The 21,737-nt window shown below is 40.4% G+C and overlaps 2 protein-coding genes across 4 annotated transcripts in view; one reads left to right on the forward strand and one right to left on the reverse strand.

Annotated features, from left to right (window-relative positions):
- Nucleotides 1-432: 432 nt before the first annotated feature.
- borcs5 (BLOC-1 related complex subunit 5) lies at nucleotides 433-6,811 on the reverse strand. Its single transcript, XM_063000088.1, has 5 exons — nucleotides 6,524-6,811; nucleotides 5,049-5,150; nucleotides 3,381-3,524; nucleotides 3,132-3,289; nucleotides 433-2,427 (listed from the first exon to the last, which is right to left on the reverse strand). Exons 2-5 carry the CDS (start codon nucleotides 5,104-5,106, stop codon nucleotides 2,200-2,202), a joined length of 588 nt encoding a protein of 195 aa, XP_062856158.1. The 5' UTR covers nucleotides 5,107-5,150; nucleotides 6,524-6,811; the 3' UTR covers nucleotides 433-2,199.
- A 2,348-nt stretch (nucleotides 6,812-9,159) lies between these two features.
- The window catches only part of bmal1a (basic helix-loop-helix ARNT like 1a), a 28,584-nt gene continuing 16,006 nt past the window's right edge, over nucleotides 9,160-21,737 (forward strand). For 2 of the 3 annotated variants that reach the window (XM_063000089.1, XM_063000090.1), the window contains exons 1-4: nucleotides 9,160-9,251; nucleotides 19,549-19,657; nucleotides 19,973-20,025; nucleotides 21,399-21,580. In XM_063000089.1, the coding sequence (XP_062856159.1) occupies nucleotides 21,441-21,580 (140 nt within the window). In that variant the 5' untranslated portion in view covers nucleotides 9,160-9,251; nucleotides 19,549-19,657; nucleotides 19,973-20,025; nucleotides 21,399-21,440. Of the gene's footprint in view, nucleotides 9,252-19,548; nucleotides 19,658-19,972; nucleotides 20,026-20,138; nucleotides 20,201-21,398; nucleotides 21,581-21,737 lie in introns of those variants that run through there. The other variant, XM_063000092.1, reaches the window with a different exon arrangement.

A 21,737-nucleotide genomic window follows, 5' to 3' on the forward strand; every position in this document is an offset into this window, starting at 1 on the left:
AAGAAAAATACAAAACAGGAGCATTTCCATTAGTAGTCTTCGACCTTTGGTACATACCATAAGTCATTTAAACAAATCATAGTTAAATATCAAAGGCTTTAGCCTCCACCCACCTCCCTAACCCAAAATCACACCACAACATACAGTATTTACAGAACGTTGTAAATATGTTGGTGCTGACACTAAGGCACTTTAAAATAAAGACAATTAATGTCCTTAAAAGGCCCATTTATTCTGGATCTGAACACTTCCCAAAAAAGGCCTTATAACTGCTGTGCACCACTGATGCTCCCCAACTAATCTGACAACACACCTGAAACTGCTTTATCTGAATCTGAAGCTGTGGTGGGTCCAGAGTCACATGAGAATAATCCATGCAGGAAATCGCTCAGTTACTTTTTCTACAGAAGCAGATAACTGTTTTAAACATAATATTTTTCTATATTTTTTATTATTAAATTAATAACAATAAATATTGTAACATCTTTTTGGGGTGTTTTAAGAAGACAGTTGAAATTGACCTTTTAATTCTGTGATTTAAAAATTTGTTAAATAACAGGCTATACACTTTTTACCCAACCGATATATTGATATGTAAGGGCCCTTGGACCTTTATTAAGTGCATTGGCTGAAATCAGACAGACAAATCACTGATTACCGATCATCACAAAGCAATAAAAGGAAATCTCTCACCCTGTCATGTAGTTTACAGAGCTGAAGAATCAGACAGAGAACAGAAGCAAACATTTGATAATTTGATGCAGGTTCATTTACTCTGTACAGCTGTACTTAATAGCTGATGTCATGGGTGAACACAATAGCCAAGAGAGTTAAGGGCCTTGCTCTAGGGCCCAACAGAGGCTGTATGGCCACTGTTGACCTACTGGAAAACTCTGAGATTCTAAGATATAAATATATAAGATGTAAAACACTAAAATAATAATCCGAGTAACTACTTTAAAGTGTGTATAATAAACTGTGGACCAATTATACTGTTAAAACAATGTATGATAACAACAGTAATAATAATAACAAACTGCATGTTTGTACTGCTTATGCATTTAGTATTAGTGTTGGGCGCTTTGTTGTGCAGCTGTATAATATGGGGTTTGAACGTCTAAGGTGCTATCAGTCAGTTGGGTGTCAACACAGACTCAATTTGCTATTTATGGGCGGGTGCACTTGTCAGTGTATTCTCAGTGTACTCTCAGCAGGGTTGCACCAGGAAGGACATCTGGCATAAAACTTTGCAAAACAAGTGTGAAGACCAGAATGATCCTGTGAAGTGACCGCTAAATCTGTGACCAGTTAAAATAATTAAAAAAATAAAATTATATATTAGTTGTAGTGGTAGAAAAAAATCATGTCAAGCCCTAAGCAGTATGTACCTTTGTTGTTGTTGTTTTTATTAAGCTTTACACATTTTTCTTAAATATTAACTAACTCCGTAGCAGAATTATGTTTTTCAGAAAATCAAAAGCAGTTGCCACACAGGTGGCGCAGTGGTAGAACAAGCTAGCACACCAGAGCTGGGATTTCAAATACATCGTATCGAATCTCAGGTCTGCCATCCGGCTGGGCTGGGCGGCTATATGAACAACGTTTGGCTGGTGTTCATACAGGATTAGGGAGCCGGATGGGGACCTCATAACTGATACAATTATGACCTCTGCAGGCTGGTTAATCGAGAAATAACGTTGATCGGGGCGTGGCTCTCCATGCACAGGGCTGATTCGCATATGAACTCGGCTGGTGCAGGGGAAAAAATGCAGTCGGCTACTGCTCACGTATCGGAGGGGACGTGTGTCAGTTTGCTCTCCTCAATCAGGAGCGGGGGTCAGCACCAATAGAGAGCATAACGCAATTGGGTAAAAACTGGACATGCTACAAATCAGGACAAAAAGGGAGAAAATGCGTAAAAAAAGCATGTATTTAAGTGCAAATCATTGCCACATGACATTAGAGGCAAACATTTATTATTTACAGTTACACCTGGGTAAGGGCCACCCACAGTTCAAGTCTCTCAAGTATTTTTCAACATGTATCAGGTGCACCTTTTGACCTTAACAGTATAACAATATCTGGTCCAGACACAAAGACCATCCATGTTTCCCTTACTGCACATCCACAGTAAACAGTAAACACAGTAAACTCAGTCTCAGCTTAATACAATGTACTCTTATCACTCCCTGTGCAGGTCTACTTGAGTTCTGCTTCAGGCTTCATGCTGAAGGGCTCCAGACGTTCACTCTCGGGCAGCAGGTTGTTGAGGCGCTCCATCAGAGGCACAGTCTGGTCGATGCCCATCTGGATCCGTCGCAGGATCATGGACATCTCGTTCACCTTTTGAATCTGCTCAGCGTATTTGGCATAGCGCTTCTGTCTCTCCTGCATGATGCTGAAGAGCGCTTCCACTGACAGGTCCATCTACGAACACCACAGATATGACCTGGCATTCTGAGTTGATGCATTTTTCAACAGACCAGCAGGACAACAGTGGGTGCTCATACAGCTTATAAATGTTAAATGACACAAGGAAAACTGAATGATGCATTGTGACTGTCCAGGACACTAATATTAGCCTACACTGCTTGATTGTGGTCAGGGTAGTGGTGGGTCTGGTTATCTGGTAAACAGAGTGCCAATCCATCTAGCCCCCTCAACCCCAAAGACATTATGTCTGTTTAGGCGCATGGGCAGCCAGTAGCACCTGCTCAGATACAAACCCAGATCTCAGCGGTAGTGGGCTAGTGTAATAGATCGCTGCCCCACCTAAGCATCCCAATATGTACTTATATGGACTAAACATAATACTTAAATTATATTCATATCATTTCTATAATATTTATATAAAAGTGCTTGTGTGATGCAGGGGTAAATTACTCGAATACCCAGTGTGATTTTGGCTGGTCGGGCATCTACATACAGACATGAATTACTATGCCTGAGGGGGGGCAGGGATAGCCAAGGCCAAGGATTGGTGCCCTGTCCCAGGGTTTGTTACTGCATTGCACCAAGTGATTCCAGGGAAACTGGACCCACCGCAACCCTGACCAATAAAGACATAGATTATACAGATAAGCATGACATTTAATTGCTTAAATCTATTTGTTTTGCATAGCCTAAAGTACCTCTTTAATCCTTTTGACGAGAGCGTTCTGGTCGAAGGCCACAGCCTCGGCACACTGGTGCAGATGATCCTGGTAGCGCACACACAGCTGCATCACCTGCACGTGGTCTAGCTTTTCCAGAGACACGGTACTGGGAGACACCTGTCCACTCAGGACACCTGGTAAAATCCCACTGCTGTGAGCACACTTCTGTTCCAGCTTTAGTATGGAGTATGAATTTGTGCTGCAGTGTATACTACATGCTCTTACCCTTTAAAAGTGGCTGAAAAGTGGGGATTTCCTGAAGTTTGATGACATCAGGATCATTATGGATGTTACGTAATGATTGAGTACCTTGAGCCACTACCACGATGTCATCCATTTTTGCTCTTTGCTTTGCAGGTGAGGGCACAACTGACGAAAACAAGAACACAAAGTGTCAGTAATGTGAAGTACACAAGCTAATGCCTCTGCTTGTGGAGAAACATCAGTCTGTCTTTCAGGAAAGAGCAGGTAAATAAGTTAAAAGCCAAATTCATGAGGTGCTGAAACTAGATATTTAACAATGTTAGGTCTGAAAAGAAAAACAATAACATAGAGCACTGTTAGAAACAAGGTACTCATCACGTTTATTTCCACAGATACTTTACACATTAAAGTACCCTCAGACACAATTTGGTCCTGCATGATTTGGTCCACTTGGATGGAACACAGATGTGTTTTTTTTCCCTTTGCTTCTTTGCTATTTATTTAGGCTGGTAAGAAAGCAGCAATCACTCTCGAGTTCAGACTAAAATGAATTGTCACAGACTGCCTGTGTTAAGAGGTTGTTAGGAGGATAGGGCAGCAGTAGCTCAGTAATTAAGGTACTTGACTATTAATTAAAAGGTTGCTGGTTCAATCCCACCATCACCAGGTTGCCTCTGCTGGGCCCCTGAGCAAGGCTCTTAACCCTCAATTGCTTAACCCTTTGATGCACAAGCTAAGCAAAACCCTTCTAATGCACAACATGGGTCAAAAATGACCCATATTCATCCATTCAACAATATTTTCATATCCACATTTGTCAGTTATTCATGTATTTGCTGTCTTAGCTAATAAAAGCTATCTATACTAGAATATGTAAACAGCTAGCAAGCAAATAGTATTGGACATATTCAAGATTCAAGAGCCTAATCTTTGGTTGTCTTTCAAAAAATATGTTTTTGACTACAAACACTTACAAATGTCAGTAGTTCCTGTCAAATTCCATAGGAAATACATAAGGGTCATTTTTGACCCATGTTGTGCATTAGAAGGGTAGTGATACAAAAATGATTTTTATTAAAAAAGTAAAAAATATAAAACTGAAATAAGGATTTGTGATGATCAAAAACAAGTTAATTGAGGAATTCATGGAAGCTTGAATGACGCAATTAATTTATTGCAAAGATATAGAAAATAAAAACTCAGTTGGGTCACTTTTGACCCAGGTTGTGCATCAAAGGCTTAAATTGTATTCAATGATAACTGTAAGTCGCTTTCATTTCATCAACCTCTTTATCCTGGTCAGGGTCGCAATCAGGTTCCACTAGGAAACACTTGGCGCATGGCAAGAGAACCCTGGACAGGGTGCCAACCCACTGCAGGGCTTTGGCCACTCAACCCCCAGATATAGCTAATCTCATAGCACCTGTTGTGATTCTAACCCGGATCCCAGTGGTGGTGGGTTAGTGTAATAAACTGCTGTGCCAGCTGAGCCCCTAGAACCAAAATGTACCATGAAAAAAAAGAAATAATTTTGGTCTTGAGGTGTGAAAGTGCCCAGGTGAAGGGTGCATCCAAAAACTACAAAAATGCATCACTGAGGGTGTAGTTTAGATATAAACATTAATGCAGTACACAATCATCAGTAATCAACTGAGTTTAGTAATTTCTAAGACAAACAACTGAACATACCTGAAGAACTGTAATCTGAATGCTTGTGCTCAGCATCTCCACTCTGTTCAGCACCCATCCTCTGTTCAGTACAGTCTAATTCTGTGTTAATACTTCTTTGCACTAAGGAGTCAATATGACAATACATTAGTGTTGACCATGCACGTAAAAGGTCAAGGTGCACTGGTCAATAATGAATTGTTATTACTATAACAACTAAAGTAAAAATAACTGAAAAAACATAATGGAACCAAATTGTTAAAGCAACTGAATTTAAGAGAATGTACCACATGACTAAACAGCATCTGAAAAACACAAACATGGGCCTTAACCTGATAACGATCCCATATTCCAGAATTATAAGCCCTATTAATACTACTGATATTATACAAAAGTGTTTTGTGTTTACCTGGATAAATTAGGATGCCTTTATGACTTAAACATTATTAAGTCAAGTACTGGACTAGTAATCAAAAAGTCGCTGGTTCAAGACCCACCACTGTCAGGCTGTCACTGTTGGACCCCTGAGCAAGGCCCTTAACCCTCAATTGCTTTGACAATATACTGCCAAAGTACCGTAAGTCACTTCGGAGAAAAGCGTCTGCTAAATAGTGCTGGGCGGTATGAAGGTACATTCGGTATATCGTCTTTAATTCCCTATATTATGTATGGATTTTTCAAATACTGCCATACCGTAGCACAGTTAATACAACAGCTGTAAGCTTCAGAAGGCAGCTAATCATATAACATTGTTCGCCGCTAAAAGCGTTATGGAGCGCTGTGCAGATTTGATACAGCTCACGAGTTAGCCAGGTAGAGTTAGCATGACAGTGTTAACAGATGAGGGAGGTTTCCTAAATATGGTGATGAAGAAAAAAAAACAGATGGAGGATGAAGAGAGGGAGACCAAATATGCACCTGAAGAACCTGCCAAAGAAATGAGCCGTGTCGGCAGTTTAGAACAGACTAAAACACTATATACGGTTTGTCGAGCCACGGCTGTTGTACACAACGAAATTACGAACGCAGTAACAATCCACATATGCAAGGACCTCATAACCTTTATTATATACATGGTGAAATTAAAACTTTGAACATTATATGTACTTATGACAGTAAAATCCCAGTCATGAAAAAACCATACCAAACCATACCGTGCTATACCGTGAAACCGTCAGAATCCTACAAAATACCGTGATACACATTTTTTGTCATACCGCCCAGCCCTACTGCTAAATGTTGAAAATGTAAATGTAATCCTTGATTAGAATATCTGAAACCCCAACTTTTCTCATTCCTTAGAGAACAAGTGTTTCATCTTAAACTCCCTAAACCAAATCATTCAGTGCTTTTACAAAAATATATTTAAAATGAATTATGGGTTTCTGTTATTTTGTCCAGCTCCAGTGCATTGTGTGTCATTAAACACCTCATAAAGCTAGCAGTTTAATGTCAAATGTTGACATTGCAGTAGAAATAATGACTAAAAGACTTACCGTGCAGCTGTTGTGTGATGTTTCTAATCAGAACAGCTGTACTGAACCGGACTGTAAACACAGCGCATCTGAAACTAAATCTCTGCGCTAGCTCTGTTAGCCTGATAGCTAGTTTTACTTAGCTGGTTAGCTTAGTTGGTTGAAGTATTTTAGTCACATTAGCTGTGACATTATTTATTTCGTTCACGTCACTGCATGTAATTATTATTTCTAAACACACTTATTTTGAATAGGAAACAATATTTACATTAATGCGATAGTAAAGTGGCAAGGTTTGTAAGAAAACCGCTAGCATCTTTACAGGCAGGTCAGCTGACAGGCGGCGCAGAAAGATGACGATGGTCAATACATGACGTCATGGCATAAAACACCTTATGGTATTTCTTTATTTATGGTTACATTACTGACCGGACAAATAATTATTGGTTACACAAGTGTTATCAGTTCAAGTTTAATGTTAAACACAGTCATGGACCATTCAGTATCTCCAATTCACCTCACTTGGACGTCTTTGGACTGTGGGAGGAAACCGGAGCTCCCAGAGGAAACCCACACAGACACGGGGAGAACATGCAAACTCCGCACAGAAAGGACCCGGACCACCCCACCTGGGGATTGAACCCAGGACCTTCTTGCTGTGAGGCGACAGTGCTACCCACCGAGCCACCCCAAAACACCTTATGTAAACGTTTATACAGCTCTGGAGAAATGCACAGAGCACTGTAAAATTATCTTTTTTTTATTTTATTTTACTGTTTATAGGTGTGTGTTTGAGTACAATAAACATTTGTTGTTTTATTCTATAACATTTCTCCCAAATCATATATAAAATAACTGGCATATTACAATTGTCATGACAAATATAAATAAAAAAAACTGATAAAAAAAAGATGTAGTGCTTCAAACCTCGAATAATGCAAAGAAAAAAAAATCATAGACGTTTTTTAAAGATCGCAATACCAATCATTTAACTTAGGAAGAGTTTCGAAATCAACGTTTGATGGAATAACCCAGATTTTCACATTGTTCATGTACTTGTCATGCTCTCCACCAGTCTTTCACATTTCTGTTGGATGACTTGTCACTCCTTCATCCATCTATCTTCACCTTGATCACATTCCAGAGGTTTTTAACAGGGTTCAGGTCCACTTCTGTAAGTCGCTCTGGAGAAAATGCTGAAAATGTAAATGTAAATGGAGATAGGCTGACCATGACAGGGTCTTAATCTGGTGGTCCTTCATCCACACCTTGATTGACCTGGCTGCCACTGATCATTGTTCTGCAAGAAAAATCCTCAGAGTAACATTGTCAGAGTGAAAGGAAGCAAGTTTTATTCCAAAATAACTGTTTACATGGCTTGATTAATGCTCCTTTTACAAAGACAAAGCAGTATTTATTATACTTTTCCACATCAAATAAGGTTTGGTTCCGGTGATTTTTTTAGTACCTAAATAAGCAGAAAACGTTGTGCCTGTGTTGGAATTTAACAGAAATGAACTGGCTACCATACATAAAGATGTTTGTAGGTGTTTGCTATGGGTCTGTAACTTTTTTTTATTTAAATAAAAATGATTTTACATAATTAAAATATATAATATAATGAACATTATAACAATATATTCAATTTGTTTTTATTTTCTGCATTACTGTCTAATACTTGATTTATACTAGATTTTTTTTAGAGAGCAAGTCTGTGTGATTATTTCTGAAGAATTGGAGAACATGCAGGCATATGAATCTGCCAGGAGTGGAGGTCAGCAGCAATAGAGAAAGCGAAATGTAATTGGGTAATTGAATACGACTAGATTGGAAGGAATAAATGCATAAAAAAATAATGTTCAGGATACTAGTGCTATCTATCTAAAAATGTTTTCGTGCAAATTTCACCTGTTATTATGAAAGATGTTGCTATCAATTAGGACAATTTCATGGAACAGGTATCAATCCTGGTGAGGTTGAACGAGCTTTCAAAAGATCTCAGGGACAAAATGATTAAACATTTTAATGGAAACAGCAGCAGCACCTTAAACATCCCTGTGAGAACAAATTAATGTATAATCCACAGGTGGAAATTCAAGAAACCTTCCCCAGACATGTGCACCACACATGCTTTAAACTACATAAAATCATCTGATCTTTTACAATGATCTTTTGTAGAAACTGTGGTCCATCTATCTAGTACAGTTCCAGAAGCATTTCAGATTTTAGCCAAGTGCATTTAAAATCGTCTCTTGCTTTACTAACATGCTGCTTAGATCTTTTCTGTGTATCTGATGTAGTTTTTAAGCCTGATTACTTTTATATTCTACGTCACTGCCTATATTATGTAAGCACAGTTTATTTCTGTATATTTTAGATACAGGATAAGGAAAATAAGTAATAATTAATCTAAAAGGTTCATTTAAGCTACAGTGACTCAACCTGTAATTACATACGCACTACATTAATGATAAAATTACCAGTCATGTCTGTGAACTGTGAAGATCAGAGCGCGTTCTGATTGGCTGATCAAAGCGTCAACTATACCCCCGCGGCCCAAGGGCTTCGTTATGATTGGTCAATAAGTCGGCACGGACGGTTAGGACGATTTGATTGGTTGAAAAAAATGTAGGTTAGTGGCTCGTCGAAAAGACGAAAAGTAGGTCAGAGACTGTTTATGTCACAGCCACACCAATCGTCTAGCTAGCTAACAGCGTTAGCCTGAGTGTGATGTTGCTCTGTTGTTTAGGTGAGTAAGATGAATTTACCTCATACATATGATTTGAATATAGATTTTGGGTGAGATATGCAGGTTCTGGTGGTTATATGAGAGTTTCTTGTTCAGCATGGTGTTGCTATTGATTTTAAGGAGGCGGAGCGTTTGGCTTCGTCTCAAACCGCATACTAGCGTACTAAATAGTATGTACATCACTAATAGTGAAGTTGTTATTTTGGCATACTGTTTAGTACGCTAGTGTGCGGTTGGGAACTTTCCCCATGTTAAAGCGTTATCTAACTAGGTGAAGTTAGTATACGTTACCGCTGCTATACTGTACATTTGTACATTTTTCAGTTCTCTTATTGACTTCTAATTGTATTAAAACTAGACGGTCTTGTCGCCCAAAATATGATAAATGATGGTTTCTGTTTTCTTTTATGTAAGAGACCCAATAAAGCCGGTTAACCGGCCTACACATCACTGTGACTGTTTTCGTCACACACTGACTAGCACTTACTTCATCTTTAATAGAATTAAGTGTTATTCCTTCTACATACTGTTTAATATGCAGCTTGTTGCATTTTAGGCTGTCCCAGATTTTAAAAGCCAGAATTATATGGGACAGTCATAGTGTGCGATAATATTTGTAACAAACACCACATGTAATTATTTTGCAATGTCATTTAATAAACTACCTGCTGACAGGACTGGGGTAGCTGATGGGTAAAGGTACCAGATTAGTGTTAATGGTTCAAGCCCCACCACCAGCAGGTTACCACTGCTGGGCCCCTGAGCCAGGCCCTTAGCTTTTAGACTTACAGACTTAGACAAACTTTATATTATATTTTATTTTATTTATTTTATTATAACTTTTAATTGCTTGCACTGAAATTAATAACAGTTGTAAGTCGCTTTGGATAAAGTCGTCTGCCACATGCCATAAATGTAAACGCTGTGACATTGTGCCACCCTGTCATATAAAGTTCCTAAGAAATACTTTGATGTTAGTTTCATTCTAAATCTTTAAAACATAAATAGCGGGGTTTTTTTAATTATTCAAAACATTTGTTTTATACATTCTGACCTCAGTAAATTTCATGCAGGGAAACTAAGAACCACATACAGTACGTTTTTGTATTTGATCAGCTGTTAAGAGTAAATAAGAGAGGGTAATGCATTAAACTGACCTTTATGGTTCCAAAACATTTACATTGTTATTATGCATTAGTATCTATTTTAAAATGTTTGAAATTACTGTTTGACAGTGTTGTGAAACCAATATAACTTTTTTCAAAATCATATAAAGCAGTTTAATCAGTGTAGAAAATATACATTTCATTACAAAATTATATAAAAAGGTTAAAGAATTAGGCAAAATAATAAACCCCCAAACATATAAACCCCCCATTTAGAGAAAAGGCTAGGACATTTATTTGAACCTCTTGAATCTTTATTTGACAGACAAGTACAAAGTAATGGCTAGCTTGGTTGTATTTTGTCAATATAAACAACACAAAGTCAGGATGAGGCAATCCACCAATGGATCAGTCTTTCCGATCAAAGATGGTTTGTGGCGTACCATTGAGTGCCAGACTTTTTGAGAGAATTTCTCAGTGCATGTCTTTCACCATCTACCAAACCTAATATTCTAAAAAGATTCAGCCAGTCTGGAGAAATACATGTAGGGCAAGACTGGAAACCACCGTTGGAATGGGTGTGACCTTTGAGTCCTCAGATGGCATATTCATTTTACAACAGTCATGATATTTTGATAAATATAGCCACAGTTCCCTGAATAAAGAAGTGCAACCTGAAATTCATTTTAGAGGCACACATGCTGTCTTGTGTGGCAATGTCATTACAGCAAGACAATGCCAGGCATTTCCATGTGAGTCCGTGTGCTTGACTGGCATGCCTGCAGTCCACATCTGTCTTTTATTGACCATGTATGAATGTAGAGCAGAATTAGACAACAGAGACCACAGACTGTTGAGCATTTAGTGTCCTCAGTTCCCAGATGATTAAAAAGTGTAAGTTATAGGAAATGTGATTCAGCGCAGTGGTAAACATTCCTATGTCTTTACGTTTGAGTGTGTTTCAGACACAAAATATAATTTAGTTGGTCAGTGAAAACACTGGAAATAATTTTTTGTACATTCTTTAGTTACCAGCCGGTAAGGTATCTCCTGTCGTGTAATGTAAACGTTTTTGGCTAGATTGTTGGGAACGTTTGGGTGAATTGTTGAGGGAACATTTGGGTGGATTGTTAAGGGAATGGTTGGGTGAATTGTTGAAAACCCAACCATTACCTCAACAATTCACCCAACCATTCCCAACAATCTACCCAAACGTTCCCCCCTCACGTTCCCCCCTCACGTTCCTTCAACGTTTCCCCCTCACGTTCCCTCAACGTTCCCCCCGAACATTCCCCCAACGTTCCCCCACGAACGTTCCCTCAACGTTCCTTCACGAACGTTCCCTCAACGTTCCTTCACGAACGTTCCCCCAACGTTCCTTCACGAACGTTCCCCCAACGTTCCCCCACGAACGTTCCCCCAACGTTCCTTCACGAACGTTCCCCCAACGTTCCTTCACGAACATTCCCCCAACGTTCCTTCACGAACATTCCCTCAACGTTCCTTCACGAACGTTCCCCCACGAACGTTCCCCCAACGTTCCCCCACGAACGTTCCCCCAACGTTCCCCCACGAACGTTCCCTCAACGTTCCTTCACGAACGTTCCCCCTACGTTCCCCCACGAACGTTCCCTCAACGTTCCTTCACGAACGTTCCCCCACCAACGTTCCCCTAACGTTCCCTCAACGCTCCTTCACGAACGTTCCCCCAACGTTCCCCCACGAACTTTCCCCCAACATTTCCACACGAACGTTCCCTCAACGTTCCTTCACGAACGTTTCCCCAACGTTCCTTCACGAACGTTCCCTCAACGTTCCTTCACGAACGTTCCCTCAACGTTCCCCCACGAACGTTCCCCCAACGTTTCCACACGAACGTTCCCCCAACGTTTCCCCACAAACGTTCCCCCAACGTTCCCCCACGAACGTTCCCTCAACGTTCCTTCACGAACGTTCCCTCAACGTTCCTTCACGAAAGTTCCCCCAACGTTTCCTCACGAACGTTCCCCCAATGTTCCTTCACGAACGTTCCCCCAACGTTTCCCCACGAACGTTCCCCCAACGTTCCCCCACGAACGTTCCCTCAACGTTCCTTCACGAACGTTCCCCCAACGTTTCCACACGAACGTTCCCCCCCCCAAACGTTCCCTTAACGTTCAGAGGCATGCTGGTACATACCGGAATTACAAATATATTGTCTGGCCCTTTAAGAATGTTAAGTGCACTATAGGGCGCAGGGAGCGAGTGTGTAGGGAAGGTGTCGGAATTTATCGTTTCCGTCTGTGCTTGTGTTCTTCTGTTGTTTTGCACTGAGCTTGTGTGACATTAAATATAGCGTTCTCGTTAAACCCCCCTCACATTATTATGTATGTGTCGCCACAACATTTACATTAATATTTTTTATCGTATAGAACTCAGTTCTGTAATACAGGCAGAACTAATCATTAATGTTATTGTGTAACTATTACAACATTTCATGCATTTTAATCAGCGTTCTGCTTGATGCACTTTATTATTATTTAACAGATTTATTTGTTGTTTAATTGCTGTTTGCTCCTTGTTTACTGAGTTAGTTCATGCAATTTTATTAATTTTTGGTTGTTTATTGGGCAAGAACAAGAAATACTATAATAGAAGATAAATAAATAAATGAGTCTCGGACCTCGGCCGATCATCCAGTATAAACTAACACGACCACGTACAACATCCAGTACAGAAATCACTCCCCATAATGTTTTTTACAGATATAGCAAATATCTATACATGCACATCACATATACAAACACAAGAGTCAGAACAACAGGAGACACACCGTTACGTTTATATTATTGTTTATAACACTTGTGCTTGATTTACACTGTTTAAATATGAAGTAAATATTTAAAGCCGAATAACGAATTTTGAAACGAATAACGACTCGTTTTCTTGTTTTTCAACTTTGGGATTTGAAGTGAAAAACGAATGACCAAAGGTACACGGAGCTGGAACCTTTTGTCTGGACTTGTTTTCGGAATTCTCTACAGAATACATTATTCTGCTGCTCATCTGACACTTTGAATCCGAACCATCTCCAAATAATTGAGCCATTATTATTCTTTTTACTAAGCAGCTCCTCCACCGTCTCCATGCCATCATGGGAGTTTTACTTACAGAAATGTGTTCTGAGGGCAGAAAGGATTGGCGGTGGGGAGGGAGGGGCGAGTTGTGTTCAGTGAGGGAGAGGGGCGGGGCAGGTGAACATGCGCAGAGACAAACTGGGAGAAGACAAAGACGAACTGTCGGATCTAATTGGAACGCAACATCTATATATATATATATAAGCGATATTGTCTTATCTTATATCGCGTATGAAAATATATCGATATTTTATAAAATCTCGATATATCGCCCAGCCCTATGTTGACCTATTAAAGACATACAACAACCTTTTCTGCCATGACCATGACCCAAGGGCAGACTTGGTGTCAAAAACTAAACACTAAACTAACTAAACATTTGTCAGTTAAATAGAGGTTCGACAAAATGAATTCTTGTTTTTATTGCAATTTACACAACATTCTGTTTAAATTCATTATATTTACAAGTAGGCTATTTGGCAAGGGAATGATACATTACACAGTATATTTCATTCTTTTTAGTTCTGTTAACAAAGCACCACAATTTCATGGAGCAACATGCTTAGATTTTCCACCCAACTCTTAAAAAACATGAATCACATTCAAAAAAGTGAGTAATTTTGTGTAGATTCCAGTTTCATAGCCGTATCACCCAACCTCACCTCTGTGAGTGGTTTCTTTCTAATACAGCTTATGCAAACACATTAGGCACTTACATGTTGACAAGCTATTCATAGAGATAAGTCAGACGTGTTAAATGTGTAACTAGTGCTCATGTGTGTAGTACAGTTCATAGTTTTTTCTTCTGGAGTAGGTATTTGGAAAAGTTTGTTATGTTAGCCAACCTGTCTAGTGTTCCATCTTGCTACAAATAGTAATGGCTACCGAGGAAGGTTTTAATTATATACTTAAATATACATTTTAAATATATATATATATATATATATATATATATATACAGTGTATCACAAAAGTGAGTACACCCCTCACATTTCTGCAGATATTTAAGTATATCTTTTCATGGGACAACACTGACAAAATGACACTTTGACACAATGAAAAGTAGTCTGTGTGTAGCTTATATAACAGTGTACATTTATTCTTCCCTCAAAATAACTCAATATACAGCCATTAATGTCTAAACCACCGGCAACAAAAGTGAGTACACCCCTTAGTGAAAGTTCCTGAAGTGTCAATATTTTGTGTGGCCACCATTATTTCCCAGAACTGCCTTAACTCTCCTGGGCATGGAGTTTACCAGAGCTTCACAGGTTGCCACTGGAATGCTTTTCCACTCCTCCATGACGACATCACGGAGCTGGTGGATATTCGAGACTTTGCGCTCCTCCACCTTCCGCTTGAGGATGCCCCAAAGATGTTCTATTGGGTTTAGGTCTGGAGACATGCTTGGCCAGTCCATCACCTTTACCCTCAGCCTCTTCAATAAAGCAGTGGTCGTCTTAGAGGTGTGTTTGGGGTCATTATCATGCTGGAACACTGCCCTGCGACCCAGTTTCCGGAGGGAGGGGATCATGCTCTGCTTCAGTATTTCACAGTACATATTGCAGTTCATGTGTCCCTCAATGAAATGTAACTCCCCAACACCTGCTGCACTCCTGCAGCCCAAGACCATGGCATTCCCACCACCATGCTTGACTGTAGGCATGACACACTTATCTTTGTACTCCTCACCTGATTGCCGCCACACATGCTTGAGACCATCTGAACCAAACAAATTAATCTTGGTCTCATCAGACCATAGGACATGGTTCCAGTAATCCATGTCCTTTGTTGACATGTCTTCAGCAAACTGTTTGCGGGCTTTCTTGTGTAGAGACTTCAGAAGAGGCTTCCTTCTGGGGTGACAGCCATGCAGACCAATTTGATGTAGTGTGCGGCGTATGGTCTGAGCACTGACAGGCTGACCCCCCACCTTTTCAATCTCTGCAGCAATGCTGACAGCACTCCTGCACCTATCTTTCAAAGACAGCAGTTGGATGTGACGCTGAGCATGTGCACTCAGCTTCTTTGGACGACCAACGCGAGGTCTGTTCTGAGTGGACCCTGCTCTTTTAAAACGCTGGATGATCTTGGCCACTGTGCTGCAGCTCAGTTTCAGGGTGTTGGCAATCTTCTTGTAGCCTTGGCCATCTTCATGTAGCGCAACAATTCATCTTTTAAGATCCTCAGAGAGTTCTTTGCCATGAGGTGCCATGTTGGAACTTTCAGTGACCAGTATGAGAGAGTGTGAGAGCTGTACTACTAAATTGAACACACCTGCTCCCTATGCACACCTGAGACCTAGTAACACTAACGAGTCACATGACATTTTGGAGGGAAAATGACAAGCAGTGCTCAATTTGGACATTTAGGGGTGTACTCACTTTTGTTGCCGGTGGTTCAGACATTAATGGCTGTATATTGAGTTATTTTGAGGGAAGAATAAATTTACACTGTTATATAAGCTGCACACAGACTACTTTTCATTTTGTCAAAGTGTCATTTTGTCAGTGTTGTCCCATGAAAAGATATACTTAAATATCTGCAGAAATGTGAGGGGTGTACTCACTTTTGTGATACACTGTATATATATATATATATATATACATATACAGTGTATCACAAAAGTGAGTACACCCCTCACATTTCTGCAGATATTTAAGTATATCTTTTCATGGGACAACACTGACAAAATGACACTTTGACACAATGAAAAGTAGTCTGTGTGCAGCTTATATAACAGTGTAAATTTATTCTTCCCTCAAAATAACTCAATATACAGCCATTAATGTCTAAACCACCGGCAACAAAAGTGAGTACACCCCTTAGTGAAAGTTCCTGAAGTGTCGATATTTTGTGTGGCCACCATTATTTCCCAGAACTGCCTTAACTCTCCTGGGCATGGAGTTTACCAGAGCTTCACAGGTTGCCACTGGAATGCTTTTCCACTCCTCCATGACGACATCACAGAGCTGGCGGATATTCGAGACTTTGCGCTCCTCCACCTTCCGCTTGAGGATGCCCCAAAGATGTTCTATTGGGTTTAGGTCTGGAGACATGCTTGGCCAGTCCATCACCTTTACCCTCAGCCTCTTCAATAAAGCAGTGGTCGTCTTAGAGGTGTGTTTGGGGTCATTATCATGCTGGAACACTGCCCTGCGACCCAGTTTCCGGAGGGAGGGGATCATGCTCTGCTTCAGTATTTCACAGTACATATTGGAGTTCATGTGTCCCTCAATGAAATGTAACTCCCCAACACCTGCTGCACTCATGCAGCCCCAGACCATGGCATTCCCACCACCATGCTTGACTGTAGGCATGACACACTTATCTTTGTACTCCTCACCTGATTGCCGCCACACATGCTTGAGACCATCTGAACCAAACAAATTAATCTTGGTCTCATCAGACCGTAGGACATGGTTCCAGTAATCCATGTCCTTTGTTGACATGTCTTCAGCAAACTGTTTGCGGGCTTTCTTGTGTAGAGACTTCAGAAGAGGCTTCCTTCTGGGGTGACAGCCATGCAGACCAATTTGATGTAGTGTGTGGCTTATGGTCTGAGCACTGACAGGCTGACCCCCCACCTTTTCAATCTCTGCAGCAATGCTGACAGCACTCCTGCGCCTATCTTTCAAAGACAGCAGTTGGATGTGACGCTGAGCACGTGCACTCAGCTTCTTTGGACGACCAACGCGAGGTCTGTTCTGAGTGGACCCTGCTCTTTTAAAACGCTGGATGATCTTGGCCACTGTGCTGCAGCTCAGTTTCAGGGTGTTGGCAATCTTCTTGTAGCTTTGGCCATCTTCATGTAGCGAAACAATTCGTCTTTTAAGATCCTCAGAGAGTTCTTTGCCATGAGGTGCCATGTTGGAACTTTCAGTGACCAGTATGAGAGAGTGTGAGAGCTGTACTACTAAATTGAACACACCTGCTCCCTATGCACACCTGAGACCTAGTAACACTAACAAATCACATGACGTTTTGGAGGGAAAATGACAAGCAGTGCTCAATTTGGACATTTAGGGGTGTAGTCTCTTAGGGGCGTACTCACTTTTGTTGCCGGTGGTTTAGACATTAATGGCTGTATATTGAGTTATTTTGAGGGAAGAATAAATTTACACTGTTATATAAGCTGCACACAGACTACTTTTCATTGTGTCAAAGTGTCATTTTGTCAGTGTTGTCCCATGAAAAGATATACTTAAGTTTCTGCAGAAATGTGAGGGGTGTACTCACTTTTGTGATACACTGTATATACACTGATCAACCATAACATTATGACCACCTCCTTGTTTCTACACTCACTGTCCATTTTATCAGCTCCACTTACCATATAGAAGCACTTTGAAGTTCTATAATTACTGACTGTAGTCCATCTATTTCTCTACATACCTTTTTAGCCTGCTTTCACCCTGTTCTTCATTGGTCAGGACCCCCACAGGACCACCACAGAATAGGTATTATGTAGGTGGTGGATCATTCTCAGCACTGCAGTGACACTGACATGGTGGTGGTGTGTTAGTGTGTGTTGTGCTGGTATGAGTGGATCAGACACAGCAGCGCTGCTGGAGTTTTTAAATACCGTGTCCACTCACTGTCCACTCTATTAGACACTCCTACCTAGTTGGTCCACCTTGTAGATGTAAAGTCAGAGACGATCGCTCATCTATTGCTGCTGTTTGAGTCGGTCATTTTCTAGACCTTCATCAGTGGTCACAGGGCGCTGTTGTCTGGATGTTTTTGGTTGGTGGACAATTCTCAGTCCAGCAGTCACAGTGAGGTGTTTAAAAACTCCAGCAGCGCTGCTGTGTCTTATCCACTCATACCAGCACAACACACACTAATACACCACCACCATGTCAGTGTCACTGCAGTGCTGAGAATGACCCACCACTTAAATAATACCTGCTCTGTGGTGGTCCTGACCATTGAAGAACAGCATGCAGAGAAACAGATGGATTACATTCAGTAATTGTAGAACTACAAAGTGCTTCTATATGGTAAGTGGAGCTGATAAAATGGACAGTGAGTGTAGAAACAAGGAGGTGGAGAAGAGTGCTGAGGAGGAGAGGAAGGCCTAATAGGAGGTTTATGGATACGGTGTGGGAAAACATGCAGGTTGTTGGTGTGACAGAGAAGGATCTTCAGGACAGGACAAGATGCTCTTTTACGGAAGCAGCAGAAAGAAAAAGAAAAGTAATTGAAATGGAAATAACATCTCGTCTTCAGTCTTGCATTATTCCAAATGTTACCTTACAAAGGGCTTTTAGTGATAAATCAACAATATAGTCCAAGACTGGGTTTAATCCATGTTTCTAAAACTGGCCCTCTATGCTAAATTTAACCTTTACATGGATTTGCCATTTGCAAATTGGACAATGACCTAGTTTTAACCTTTCTGTCTCCCACTTTCTGTTATTACATTGTATTTGCAAAATAGCTTGGGCATTCAGATTGAGACTGGATCTAAACTTCATGGTCAGAAGTATGTGAACCCATATACTAACTGTTGAGTTTAGTGTTTTACCCATATGCATTGCTAACAGCAGCTGTGTAAAATTAGTTATATAAAACGACTCTATATTAATTCATATGGCTTGCAAGCGAATGTTCATTTACATTTACATTTTCGGCATTTAGCGGATGCTTTTTATCCAAAGCGACTTACATTTGTGACAGTATGCAATCTAAGCAATTGAGGGTTAAGGGCCTTGCTCAAGGGCCCAACAGCAGCAAGCTGGCAGTGGTGAGGCTTGAACCGGCAGCCTTCTGATTACTGGATCAGTAACCACTAGGCTACAGCTGCCCTATTCAACTCTGTTCAACAAGCATGGTCAGGTGTCCACACTTCTGTTCTGTTTGTAAGCTCAACCACTGTAGACCACCAGACAAATACAGAAAGAAAAGCACTGACCTTGATCTTTTGAAAAGCAAACTGCTTGGCATCTACTTTCTTTACTGATTAATGGTTTAACCACATATTTATCGTGGTTGGAATTTGGCTCATGTTCTGCATTTGTGTTGTCTAAATGCCCAGTGGATTCGCCTAGTTCAGTTTTTCTTTCATTACAGCATGACCCAGTTTGCAGCCTTTCCAGGAAGTCTCCTTTCTATCTAAAATGGTTTGCTGCCGTGACTGTGAATCTGAGTGAGGCTGTGGCACAAGGTTCTGATTCTGAAAGTTAGTAGTTTTCCAATTTTAAGCATGGTTTACTTGCTGGGGTTTAAATAGCAAAATATAAAAATTCTACATTCATTTGCTAATATTTGCTGCTCTGGTATCTGGAAGTTATTATTTTTTAGACATGACAGACAGACAAAGCATGTTTTATAAACCTGAGACAAACTGCATGTTAGTGGATCAGTATGTGGCCCGCCCTGCTGTTAAATGTTTTTACATCACTCGTCAATGACCCCTCCATCAAATACCAGATGTTTGTAGCTGTCTTCTATTTGAATGAGAAAGACTGATTATTTACCGCCCTTTCTTTTTCAGAAGACTGTAGCTACAGAACCCGGTGGAAACAGCTCTCTGAATAAATCTGTGTGGTGAGTATTAAGGCTAAACGATATGATCTAAACCCCTGGCTGACTGTAGACAGGAGAGATTGTGCTTTACTGATTACACTGTTTTAAGTAGAGCGTTGGAGAAGCCGTGCTGCTAACTGTAGCAAAAAATCACTGCACTCAGTTCAGAGGCTTAAGAAGTCCAGAGAGGATTGTGGTACTGATTTAAGTCTGTATTATTAGTACTTTAGGAAAAACAGAATCATTGATTTTTTACTTATGCATTTTCTCCCTTTTTCTCCTGATTAAGCATAGTCAATTTGTCTTCCTCTGCTGTAGACCCCCAATTGCGTTCAGGGATGGTATATTGCTGCTATGTGCCCTCTGACACGTTCGCAGTCCTAGCCGGTCTGCTAACCAGGGTCCTTGCACTGCATTTGAAGACCCCACCCACTTAGTCCCGTCATTTCCCCACCCAGCAGACACAGTGGCCAATTTGTGTCTGCTGCAGGAACTGCCAATTGTGCCTGCTAGATGGTGCCCAGCTGACCAGCAGCAGAGCCGAAATTCTTACCGGGGTGTTTGGAATCTCAGCACTGGTGGTCTTGGTATTTAAACTAAATTGGAATTAAAATACTTTTAAATAGTTTGAATAGTATGGTCTTTTCTGTTATTTTAAATTTATATTTTTTAATACAAGAAATGGCTGTTGTTTGATATCACTATGAATATTACAACCTAAAGTCAATCTTGTTGCATCAATAGACATCAGTTATATTTTTTAAATAGGCAGCTTAGCATTTATTTAAAAATGTATTAACGCAGCGGTGGTGGTGCAGCGGGATATTCCTGGCGGGCGTAATTGGCAGTGCCTGCAGCAGATACTAATTGGCCACCGTATCTGCAGGGTGGGGGCCGGACTATGTGTGGGTTGGTGGGTCTTCATACGCTGTGTTAGGACTGATTGGCGGAAGAGACGCCTGTGCAGAAAGCAGGGGTGAGAAGAGCGTGTACAGTGACGTGCTCTCCTCGGATGCAATCGGGTATCTCTCAGCAGCGGAAGACAAATTGAGTGCGCTAAATCAGGAGGAAAATGGGGAGAAAATGTATACAAAATGTATTTAAATATCCTATAACAAACTGTATTAATACCAATCACTCGACAAGTTTCATCAGTGATTACAAAATTGTGGTTCTATTAGTAGTATGCAAAACACCTCCACAATTTATTTTATTTTGTGTATTAAGGTTTTGATGTCATGTTTTACACTTTAGTTACATTCATGACACGACAGGTAGTTAGTTACAGGTTACACCTGAATCATTAAGTTCAGTTCAAGTTTAATATCAATATAAATGATTAAAAAATGCCTGTTTATAGTTTTGATGTTTTATAATCTTGGTTTTCTTCCTAGGATGCTCCCATCAAAACAATTAAACTGTCCTTAGATGATCTAATGGCGGACCAAAGGATGGACATTTCCTCCACCATGAATGAGTTCATGTCTCCCAGTTCCAATGATCTTATCAGCAGTTCAGTGGGAGCTCCAGGCCTGGACTACACACGCAAGCGGAAAGGCAGCACCACCGATTACCAGTAAGTACATGTGTAGCACACACGCACACACACTGTGCAAGATTTATATTCTTTAAGCGTCAACACGTGCATTAGTGGCTACAGTAACTGCTTGCTTTAAAGACAGTTTTTGTAGCATAAAATTTAAAGTACTATGTTTATTAATTAAGTGTTCAGT

The sequence above is a fragment of the Trichomycterus rosablanca genome, chromosome 8, assembly GCF_030014385.1.
Source record: "Trichomycterus rosablanca isolate fTriRos1 chromosome 8, fTriRos1.hap1, whole genome shotgun sequence".
NCBI classification, from domain to species: Eukaryota; Metazoa; Chordata; class Actinopteri; order Siluriformes; family Trichomycteridae; genus Trichomycterus; species Trichomycterus rosablanca.

Bases quoted from the DNA above. Each gene is read 5' to 3' on its own strand.
- borcs5 (XM_063000088.1), bottom strand. From the start codon at position 5,106: ATGGGTGCTGAACAGAGTGGAGATGCTGAGCACAAGCATTCAGATTAC. The intron at 3,525-5,048 runs GTATGTTCAGTT...TGTTTTCGTCAG, and splicing joins TTCAGATTACAGTTCTTCAG to TTGTGCCCTCACCTGCAAAG. The intron at 2,428-3,131 runs GTACTTTAGGCT...TGGTGTTCGTAG, and splicing joins TCGTCAAAAGGATTAAAGAG to ATGGACCTGTCAGTGGAAGC.